General features: G+C 43.0%; 1 protein-coding gene across 1 annotated transcript; it reads right to left on the reverse strand.

The window, feature by feature from the left end:
• Positions 1-1,990: 1,990 nt before the first annotated feature.
• Positions 1,991-11,366, reverse strand: LOC123746362 (trypsin-1). Its single transcript, XM_045727840.2, has 7 exons — positions 10,599-11,366; positions 7,608-7,724; positions 7,161-7,223; positions 4,997-5,142; positions 4,367-4,601; positions 4,053-4,237; positions 1,991-2,511 (listed from the first exon to the last, which is right to left on the reverse strand). Exons 1-7 carry the CDS (start codon positions 10,636-10,638, stop codon positions 2,356-2,358), a joined length of 942 nt encoding a protein of 313 aa, XP_045583796.1. The 5' UTR covers positions 10,639-11,366; the 3' UTR covers positions 1,991-2,355.
• Positions 11,367-12,414: the final 1,048 nt, after the last annotated feature.

The raw sequence follows: 12,414 nt of genomic DNA on the forward strand, positions 1-12,414 counted from the left end.
TCTTTGGTCCCGCCTCTCAACCGTCAATCAACAGGTGTACAGGTTCCTGAGCCTATTGGGCTCTAAGGTGAGGCAGGGAATATGTCTCCGACGCTCCTGTGCCAGGTAAGTCCACTACGGGCTCACCATAGCCCGTGCTGCTTGCAACTTTTTGTTCCGAGTAGCTGAATCTTAAACAACATCGAGACATGTTTTAGCTAAATCTTAAACACCAACAACAACATCGAGACATGTTTCAATCTTGGAAGTCTCAGCTGATTTGTGTTTACATCGGGGATGTGTTTGTTTCCTTGGCGTTAACTGGATGTCGTGCCGTGACGTAATGAAGTGTACTGACGTCATTGATATATTCTTGTGTATAATAATAATAATAATAATAATTTTTATTTAGGTAAGGTACATACATAAAGAGATTTTACAAAGTTTGTTGACTTTATAGATAGAGCTAGTACATACAATGCCTAAAGCCACTATTACGCAAAGCGTTTCGGGCAGACTATGTGTATTTATTTATTTAAGAAGTGCATTGCATTTGTTAGAGTACATATCATTGGTATTCTTATATTCTTGCAAAGACAAAACACTAATTAAGGACGCATCCAATCCCACGATCGTGTTCGCCCCTAAATCAACAACACGGTAATTACCTAACGGCCGCCAGACTGGTCTAGACGGGAACAGGCAGCCAGCGCCTTGTGAAAGGTACTCACTTTTTTTTTCCAATCACTTGGACTGAACGATAGAGCGACGGCCTCCACTCTTGCACGTCGGCGTTCAATCCCCGACCGTCCAAGTGGTTGGGCACCATTCCTCCCCCCCCCCGGTCCCATCCCAAATCATTATCCTCACCCCCATTCCAAGTGTTATGTAGTCGTAGTGGCTGAGCGCTTTCTCATGATAATTACCTTACCTTACCTTAGACTGGGCAGTACAACGATGGTCTAGCTTCTTATAGATTCTCGATAGCGGCCTTCAGGTAAACACAAATTAAGGCTACGTTATTGTGCACCCTGTACTCATCCTGTGAGCGATTGCGCAAAAAGGATTACAGACTTGGGAGGAAATTTTTACATCATTAATTACAGTCATTTGCACCTTATATAATTACCTTTACAGTTAGTATCATAAATGATTAGTGATATTTGCATATTATCAAATTGCATGATAAAGGAATCCTCTATGAAGTCTACAATCCTATATATTCTGCTTGTGATACACTCAACAGTTCTTTGGTATTATGAGTTACATCTCTGATTATGGATGCTTGAGCACCATTGCAACTTTCATAACTTGATGCAGGTCTGCAACTTCTTCTGTTGTTGCGATTAACCTATACATATGCTTGCATTTGCATGAGTAATATTACACTATAACAAACATTAAACATTCCATGCGGTTCTTTATTACTAGAGGGAAAGGGAGGGTGTCAAAGGCAGTGTAGCGAGTACAAACAATATACTCATTACATAACAGTTATGTAGTGAGTATATTGTTTGTACTCGCTACAGCAGCTATAGGCCATGTCTGAGGGCTCATAGGTGCCGCGCTAAGCCCTGACGCCTATCCTTCAGAGTGGTAAATGCCAAGAAAATAAATACTTCAGCTTGAAATCCAACTGGAAAAATCCTCAGGAATAATAGGGTGGAGCTTTTGCCGAAGTAATGACCCCTCAGGTTAATTTAGATAAATTTATGATATTTAGGGTCTGGAACGAAATCTGTATCCTATCAGATCCAAAATCCAGTTTTAAAAAAATCCTCAGGAACAATGAGGGGGGAGGGGACATTTGACAAGGTGCCGGCATCTTGTCCCAGTCAAGGCCGCTAGAGAGATGGTTGCCCTGAGGTAAATACTGTAGTGTTCTGGTACAAGGGGCTGCCATGTTTTTCACCCAGGCTAGTATTTTCACCCTACCTGTGCTAGTATTTAATATTGAACTATAACGTTAAAAATAGGGTCACCGTTATATAAATATGTAGTAAAACACGGCTCAGAGAATATTTTTAATTCGATTTTTTTTCTCATAAACACCATTGTAGGACCCCAATAACTTCCCTCACCATGGTCACAAGGTTTATAAATAAAATATGAGCGTATGTTGTCATGCCAACATAACACAGTCTCGAGACGTTACATAGCGGTATAAAATAGGTAAATATATTATCATCAGGTCCAGCGATATCCATATGTTTCCTTGTCCATCGCCATCTGGATCTCAGGTTCTGGCGGTGTCTCAGACGTCGAGCGGCGATGAGCCATCTTGAGGGTGTATAGCCTGTCGTCCTCCAAAAAAAAGGTTTACGGTCTATTCATGCCCGTGCCACCTCTTGGGGTGGCTTAATCTTCATCAATCAATCAATCCCAAAAGGTGATGACACCACAGATCCAGTCGACGACGGCGGTAACGTCAGTGTACACTCCGGGGTAGCCTGGCCTGCCGCAGCCGGAGCTCCAGGACGCCAGGCCCACCACGATGCCGTCTTTGCTCACCAGGGCGCCTCCCCAGTCCCCCTGTAAGCAAGGCAACTAGTCTCAAGTAACCGTGCCGATAACTTGCCATAGGCATGAATTAAAGAATAGGAAATATAGCACTCTGCAAAGAAGACCAAGAATAGGGATAACACGCACAATAACCAACGTAATTATCACAATCACTATTAAAACTCATTTCTTGCATACATGAATATATAAATAAAAATGTTATTCGAGCACATTGATCAGGAAAAAACATAAATGCCGACACCATATTAAATTATATAGTTATTAGACTAATATTATATTTGTTGACGAGACGACACACTAGAAAGTGAAGGGACGACGACGTTTCGGTTCGTCCTGGACCATTCTCAAGTCGATTGTGACTTGAGAATGGTCCAGGACGGACCGAAACATCGTCGTCCCTTCACTTTCTAGTGTGTGGTCTGGTCAACATTTTTCAGCCACGTTATTGTGACTCGTCGTCTGCAAATATTATGTCTTCCTGGAGCATGTATTAGTTCAATTAGGGTATTAACATTCACTTTTGCTAGGATACAAATACGGTATGTGAATTGCTAGGCTATAGGTCTTGTCAGATTAGATCTTCCCATCCATTCTATAGAAAAGGAGTTTCATCCATTACACGATACTATCCACCATTCAGAAAGGACAATAACAAGAGAAGGTGGGGTAAAGCTGTATAAAAAAGAGGACCTGAATGCAACCACCAAGGAGGAATTGAATGTCATGGGATCCTCTTTATCGTGCAACATTCTACCTCAAAATGGTAGCAAACTGACAGTAGGAGTATGCTACGGGGCTGACAGATCAGCGACGGCATGCATCAGTTGCTGATCTACATTATGGGATCGTTTCGGCATCAGAAACCCAAACCATTATAATAAGAACATAAGAATAAAGGTAACTGCAGAAAGCCTATTGGCCTATTGGTCCAGGCGGGTACCCAAGGCGGAATTAGGGATAGCCAACAGGAAGTCCCCGGCATGGGGAGCTATCACAGCTAGGAACCTTGCTTTATCCTTCCCAGAAGCTGCCTCCAGCATTCCCGAGGCGATGTTCTCCACAATGAGGTTATCCCATTTGGTCTGTTTACAGTCGCTTGGAGAAGTTGGTCGCGGTTTAGAGTTTGCAAGAGTGTCTCATTGGCTGGCTCCTTCAGTGAACACGGGATATACATATAAAACGAGAAAATCCAAAAGTATTTAATTTTGTTATTTGTTGTCTAGTTATGTCATACCGCACCAGAATTTATAATACAATCAATTTGTTTGTTAATGAAATACTAAATGAATGCACAACATACCTACTACTGCACAAGGCTACACAACATATCTATTACTGCACAAGGCTACACAACATACCTATTACTGCACAAGGCTACACAACATACTTATTACTGCACAAGGCTACACAACATATCTATTACTGCACAAGGCTACACAACATATCTATTACTGAACAAGGCTACACAACATATCTATTACTGCACAAGGCTACACAGCATATCTATTACTGCACTAGGCTACACAACATACTACAACACGACTACACACGTGGCATGGCTGGAGTCCCCCGGATGTAACGTTGCCAGCGCACAACATGGAGTCAGTGATCTGGTTCGGGTAGGCGTTGATACAGTCCTCGTAGGGCACTATCGGAGTGTAAGCGTCCAGTATTACGTTGGAAATATCGCCTGTTTCCCCTCGTTTTCCCCATCCGGCGATGAAATATAAGCCAGCTGGTGGAACGAAATACATTTAAAATAATTTTAATGTTAGCCATAAAAAGAGTTATTATACAAAGTTAAGTACATAGCGTAGAAAGTGACGTATAAAATCCAGTGTTTCCATAGCACACATCTGCTCACCATTTACGTGAGAATGTCTGTAGAAGGATATGTTATGTTGGCAGGTGCGCTTCCTGTTGGGTAGCGGCAGCGGTCTGATTCTCTCGTTGAAGCCGACTGGGAACAGCATCTCGACGAGGGCGACATCGAAGTCATGGGTGTATTCGTCGTACCTTGGATGTACCTCGACCTTCCAAACATTGCGTGTCCGTTCCCACCCTTCCTGCACACTCATATCGTACTCCCCGACCACAACCTGGTACCGCAAGGAAGAAAATGCTAAGCCAGTATAACAATATGACACTTGGGAAGGGGGTCTCACAAAGCTAACCAAAGAGTAAAAGCATTCTCAATAATAAAACAGAATATGGGCTTCTTTTATATGTTGATGGAATCAGATAACAAGCCATTCATACAGACGAATAGAAGGCTCTCAGACACGGTATACTTGTGTAAAGGAGGAAATGTAGATGTTTATCTCTCAATGTTTGGTAATATGTTTATTGTTTGTGATGTGTGTATATGTATGTATTAACACGATGTACTGAACGGGGTGAGAATAGCTTGAGCTACCTCATCCCTTTGTGTGTATTTTACATCAATAAACTTATTTCAATTTCAACACGGTACTAATGAGGTATATGTTGTGACCTGTAGGAAGTCAGACGAGTCCCTGTATCCCGAGACGCAGGAGGCGGTGGTGAGGACCCAGAGGTGAGAGAGGAGCGTGCCGCCGCAGAAGTGCGCAGGCTTCAGGTACTGAGCATCCTGCAGGGAGACGAGCCACGGCGTCGATCCTGCCAGGGGGGAAGAAAGTCTGCTGTAGCGGTAAGAGAAGACATTGGTTCTGTTCTCTCTACTCGTCTATTGTCTGTGACATGTGTACCTTCAAGGAGATCAGACACGGAAATGTGTCCCTTCAAGTAGATCAGACACGGAAATGTGTCCCTTCAAGGAGATCAGACACGGAAATGTGTCCCTTCAAGGAGATCAGACGCGGAAATGTGTCCCTTCAAGGAGATCAGACACGGAAATGTGTCCCTTCAAGGAGATCAGACACGGAAATGTGTCCCTTCAAGGAGATCAGACGCGGAAATGTGTCCCTTCAAGGAGATCAGACACGGAAATGTGTCCCTTCAAGGAGATCAGACGCGGAAATGTGTCCCTTCAAGGAGATCAGACACGGAAATGTGTCCCTTCAAGGAGATCAGACACGGAAATGTGTCCCTTCAAGTAGATCAGACACGGAAATGTGTCCCTTCAAGTAGATCAGACACGGAAATGTGTCCCTTCAAGTAGATCAGACACGGAAATGTGTCCCTTCAAGTAGATCAGACACGGAAATGTGTCCCTTCAAGGAGATCAGACACGGAAATGTGTCCCTTCAAGGAGATCAGACACGGAAATGTGTCCCTTCAAGGAGATCAGACACGGAAATGTGTCCCTTCAAGTAGATCAGACACGGAAATGTGTCCCTTCAAGTAGATCAGACACGGAAATGTGCCCCTTCAAGTAGATCAGACACGGAAATGTGTCTCTTCAAGTAGATCAGACACGGAAATGAGCCTGATCTACTGCACTTAAATGTGCAGGACATTTGAAATTGTGCAGAATGTCAGACTCTATTAGTTAGCTACCAATCATATTATTATTTATCCACGTCATCGACTCGCAACTCAGAACAGAAATGGTTAGGCACGTTTCCTTTCACCTGGTGTACCTCTTCACCTAGCAGTTCAATAGGCACCCAGGAGTTAGGAAGTTGTTGTGGGTTGCATCTTGGGGAATTTGGGAAATCTCAGCAGTTGACCCAGGATAGGGGGGGGGGAACCTTGGTAAGCCTAAGTAAAGACTTCCTTTCCTTGACAACAGGAAGAGAACTATAAGGAGAAAGCGCCAAGCCATTACGACTATATAGCACTGGGAAGAGATCAGGATACTTATTTGAGTTGGGACGGGGGTAAGGAATGGTGTCCAAGCACTTCGGGGACGGTCGGGGATTAAACGCCGACCTGCAGGAAGCGAGACCGTCGCTCTACCGCTCTACCCAAATGGTGGTTGGGCACCATTCCCTTTTCCCATCAACAGGAACTATACCAGATGAGGTTCCGGCTGTGCCAGAGTCTCTCTCCCTCCCTCCCCCCTCTCTCTTCTACTCTCCTCTCTCTCTTCTCCTATCCCCCTGTTGTTGTTGTTTTAGATTTAGCTACTCAGAACGAAATGTCCATGTAGCACGGGCTATGGTGAGCCCGTAATCCTATTCCCCCATTCTCTTCCCCTTTTAACCGTTCTCCTCCTCCCCTTTCCCCCCTTACCAATCTCTCTTCTAATCTCTCTCTCTCTCTCTCTCTCTCTCTCTCTCTCTCTCTCTCTCTCTCTCTCTCTCTCTCTCTCTCTCTCTCTCTCTCTCTCTCTCTCTCTCTCTCTCTCTCTCTCTTAATATTTTTTGAAATATTTAATATTTCAAAGCACAGGAAAACTGCTAAACAATTGTTCTTAAAGCACAACCTCTATTTCAAACTTGACTTGTTGAAAATGGCAAGGGAGGTCACTATAGACGCCGATATGTTTTTGTTTTGTTTTAAAGTTTGGCATTGGGACAACCCCAACTGGCCTATTACACCCCCATACCCCCATGTGTCATCTTGGAAAGTCGAGTGACGCTAGCCACTAGCGTCTGCCCCACAACCCCGGACGGACAGACATCCTCCTTTAAAGTTACAGAATGTAACACTATGTTCTATTCATCTGGGCTGTGAGAGGCTCGAACCTCTGACGTGTGAGGGTGCGAGACCTGGCTACAGCACTGACATACCTGGCTCTGCAATCTGACCATCGGTGATCTTGTCCTGGGCAGGATAGCGAGGCAGGTCTGGGTCTGGTGGACCGGGCCATCCATCCAAGTCAGGTTCACGCAATTATATACAACAAATAAAATAAATACACCTTATTAACCACAAATGGATGCCTAGGCATTTTTAATTAATATGTTCGTTTATTTATTATTCACTTTACCTAATGATTATTATTGACTTTATTTGGTCTATTGTTGACACAAGATGTAAATTATGTATAACAAAATTTTATTCGGACATTGATAGATATGTTTATTATTCAACAGCGGAATAGCTGAGGTATCAATGAATAATGTCCCAACTAGGTTTTGTTGTGTTTATTTGACCCATCCTCGTGCAGTATAGAGGAGACGCCCATCAACACACTCACGCACACACTCAACTATTTTGAGAGACTCTTAACTCACCACAATCCATTTTGGGTTTGACACAAAGGTTACTTCTCATGTCTCTTCCTTCTGCGCCCAACACGCCGCCCACCACCGCCACCCACACGCCCATCGCCGCCCACACGCCCACCATCCCTGCCAAAAATGGAAAGCGGAATGATTCTTGGTGTCCTGTAATTGAAATAGTCATTTTGACTGCTCTCTGGAACATAGTCGAGAAAATGACTTTCTAGCTGCGAAACACTTTGATAAACAGTGATTTGTTAGGCTTATCGAGGTACCCTTAGGCCAACGAATTCAAGTTCAAATATGTTTATTGAGACAAGAAAGAAATACATTTCAAAGGGATAGAGTAGCTTAGGCTATTTCTACCCCCCAGTCCAACGAATGTCTCTCTCCTGGATGCAACTCACAACAGTTGCCTAACTCCCATGTGCATATTTTAGTGCTGGGTTAACAAGGCATCAGGTGCAAGGAGGCGTGACCAAACGTCGTCCTGTCAGGGAATCGAACCCAGAAGCATTCGGTTGTGTGTCGACTGTTCAGGTCACTGCGCTCGAGGACGTTTTTATTATTATTATTATTATTATTTTCTACCACAGACGTGGCCACACATTTACAATGCTAACCAGCATATATATACATTTTCTTCTGTCCTCCATGGACAGGGTGAGAGATTTGTCAAACATACAGTTCAGAGATTTATTAGATAACCACAGAAGGTGATCGTAGTGCTTTTAAAATGTTAGGCTAAGCTACATACGTAAATACATAGATACACAGATTTATGAATGCATTAATGTGAATTTATAATGGTGAAATGTAATTTTGATCAGCTTTATACTTTATACACATACATACACAGCTCGAGGACGTGAGAGAGAGGTGTCTACGTAGAAACAAGAATTGTGATGCCCGTTGGCTAGAGGCTTCGCAATACTAGGTAAAGTAAGTCGATTCATAGGATCCAACCCTTATATTTCCTCGTCGAGCAGCGGCAGCGTTAGGGAATATGTCATCTTGTATTCCAGTTCGAACCCCACATTACTTTTAAATGAATTATAAGACAGGAATCCTGGCATTCAATCCTTCAAGTCTAGCACCTGTCCAGCGTATGTAGTTTATTTATTTCTCAGATTCTGTGAAAACTCTTACTGACAGCAATATTTGCTGTCAGTAAGACAGCAAATTACTGTCTTTGGGTGGCCACTTACCACTGGAAGAGAAAGGAATCATCAGGAGAAAGCACCATGCTATTACGACTATGTAACAAGATGCTGCATGATCTCTGATTGCCAGCAAGGCTAAGTATTGGTCTCTTGCAACTAGCAACATTTGCAGTGGTCTCTCACTGCCAGTAAGAGTCATGGTACAGTTGTCATGGCACTGTATCATGGTACAGTTGTCGTGGTACTGTATCATGGTACAGTTGTCGTGGTACTGTATCTTGGTACAGTTGACTATTGAGCGCGTCTGGAAACATCCCGCGCATAGCTTACAATCCACATTATGAGGATTGTGGATTTATTCAAGAGTCATAGTGTTGTGACTTCTCGTTATCACCGAGATCCTCATTCTAAACAGGGTCTCGTAGTACATTTGGATTCGTTTTCGACTGCCAATCGGGAATCCCGGGTTCGACTCTCGAGCCGGACAGAAATGATTGTGCACATTTCCTTTCACCAAATGGCTTACGATGAAATGGCTTCGCCTAGCAGTAAATAGGTACTTAGGAGTTAGTCAACTGTTGTGAGGTTCCTGGGGGAAGTGTCAGTAGTTCCATCTAGGGGAGTCTCAAATATATATATATATATATATATATATATATATATATATATATATATATATATATATATATATATATATATATATATATATATATATATACGTAAAAGAGCTGCCAGTTTTCTTTTTCAGCGCCTTAGTGTGGCAATCCAGAGAGGAAATGCTCACTGCATCCATGGTTCCTGCCCGCCATCTGAGGAGCTGGAAGAGCTGTACAACTTGTGACAAGCAGCCTTGCACCCTGCATGTAATCAATATTGTAACTTTTTTTGTGTAATGACATTTTCAAATAAAGTTTTTTTTTTTTTTTTTTTTTGTTAGATAAATATACACACATACCAAAAGAATAGGGGTGGTAGGAGAAGAAAATATCAAAGTGTTCAGCGAGGATCCACAAGGTCTTCTCTGAGTACTCTTTATTTTCTTCTCCGAGGCTATGGGTCCCTACACTTGCACCAGAGGTGGTACCCCTTCTACGTAAAAAATCATTACAAGAATTTTGGCACCTTGGCACATGCGAATATGTCGAAAATAGGTTCGATACCATAATTGTTTTTTCCTTCATTTATCCCTGTTTAAATCTCATTTCTTACATTAATCATAAAGGAAAACATAAATTTAAGGGATAACTATTCATCAAAATTTCAGACACTCAAATCCAACCCGTCCTCGACTCAAGTCCATTACATCCAGCGGTCAACCCCACAGACGCATTCATAAATTTTAACATGCTGTTCATTCAAAACGGGAATTTTCTCAAGTATAAATTAATATTATAATATATTAGCATATTGTGCATATATAGGCATAGGTTAGGTTAGGTCAGGTGTTTAGGTTCTGTTGGCGATTATTTGTATTTGTAATACGTGGGTGAAGCATTTATAGCTTTGTGATTCGAACAAAATTCGTCAGTGAAGCACTTGTTCCGGATATGTTCGAACGTCAGCAGTTGTGAGTCGTGTGTAAACCGCTTTTCATTCATAAACAGGGGGTTTGGCGGGTGCATGGAATTACTTTTGGATCTTTGTTTGGAGGACGGGCTGCTCAAATCAGAATACAAGGGTGTATGTAGCTAGTGTTGATCTTAAAATAATACCGTAGGCTAAAGCCTAATTCTCTGTTGCATCAATTACCGCGAAAACACTGAAAAAGCCTAATGAGCAAATTTAGATTTATGACTGATAGCTACTGCGAGGAGTCTCTCAGGCTTTTAGTTAGACTTACCTGTAACTAGGGAAGGGAGAGAGGTCGTTTGCCATCCCATTATGAATTTGTCGTGGGTGACGACAGTTGTAAACTGACTAATGTGGGTGTGGTTGACTTGGACCGTTGCTACTGGTGCTTGCTTGGAAGAGTTTTAGTTGCTGCCTGCTGAGAGTCGTGAAGATAACTCTTGTGTCGTGTTCTTGCTGTCGTCGTTCTTCTAAGACGTATGCAGTTTACAAGCATTAATCATATTTATATCTATATATTTATACATTATTCAAATTCAGTACCCATCAGACGGGCACTGGACACGTTTATGTATGAAGATAATTTTTTTCTTGGAATTGCCGAGAGGAATATTGGTTCCCAAGTCCACACTACTCGCCCACCTCCAACATTTTGGGTCCCCTTGCGTGCGACGAGGCTGTTCTCTTGCGTCTGCTAACAAGTGCGTTCCGTCATGCATCTACAAGAACAGGGAAGTTGCGCTGTGTCTGTGTATGAGGAAGGTGTGCTGGGTCATATGCCTGCTAACACTGTACGGAAGGTTCCTCACACTGGACGGCCACCAGCTGCTACACTGTACGGAAGGTTCCTCACACCGGACGGCCACCAGCTGCTACACTGTACAGAAGGTTCCTCACACACTGAACGTCCACCAGCTGCTACACTGTACAGAAGGTTCCTCACTGGACGGCCACCAGCTGCTACACTGTACAGAAGGTTCGTCACACTGGACGGCCACCAGCTGCTACACTGTACGGAAGGTTCCTCACAGTGGACAGCCTCCACATGGTGTACTGATAACCTACCCTCCGCCACCTCCTTTTAAATCTCCCTCTCCTTCCGACGGGAAACAGGGAGTCGACGTCACGCCGCTCACTCACCACCACAGCTGATAACAAGAAAAATAAATTCCTGATAAACTTTCTGTTGTCTTCTACCTAACGTGTTCCCAGATTGTGAAACACAGAAACAACCAAGCGGATGTCTGAGCCTCAACAGTAAGAGTTATTGTACGTTAGTTATGATTGCGACTTATTTATTTAGTGTTATGAAAGCATATTATGGAAGCCTGAGCCTTTTCCCGATAAGGTGCATTATTCATTTTACTACAAGCAATGGGGGGACTAACATTTAGGAGCCGCGCTCCGAGAGATTATTTTCAAAATTGCTTCTGAATTTCGAAAATTGGTGCCTCACACATTAACATTTGTCTCGTTACTTGTGAGTGTTCTGCGTTAGGAAGATCGAAATATTTTATGAGTATTTCTCGGTGTGACCGTTGACGACTTTATTGGATGCTGATGCGGCCACCATCTTCCCTTAAAATCAGGATTCACTAAGCCTTTAAGTGTTCACTTACAAGAGCTGTACAGCTTTCCTCAATCGTGGCCGCATTGTTTGTATTTACTAAATAGTTTATGAGCTCCGAAGAGTTAGGAGGTAGTCTATATCAATAATAACCTTGGGTTGAGAACGACCTCGCAGCGTTTCAGAGCGCGTAAAATGGTTAGTAAATTCAAACTAAGACGCCATGATTGAAGAAAGATGTATAGGTCTTCGAAGTAAACACAGAAATGCTAGATGAATCCTAGCCTACGTGATAATTGAGCACAGTACCTCATTGTTTTGGTGTTTCCTCCCCACTGACGACCATTCCAACGCCCATTAATGACGAATTCAAGAGCTTTTCTACTCTCTTTGTATGCCGGAGCATATTAAGTTATCACTAGCTTTGGCTGGTGATAACTTAATATGAGTGTTGCTTTCAGCGGCCCGCAGGCCCACATAGCCATTACAACCTGGCCCATTCAGCACTTCCTACAGGAAC

The sequence above is a fragment of the Procambarus clarkii genome, chromosome 80 (assembly GCF_040958095.1).
Source record: "Procambarus clarkii isolate CNS0578487 chromosome 80, FALCON_Pclarkii_2.0, whole genome shotgun sequence".
NCBI classification, from domain to species: domain Eukaryota; kingdom Metazoa; phylum Arthropoda; class Malacostraca; order Decapoda; family Cambaridae; genus Procambarus; species Procambarus clarkii.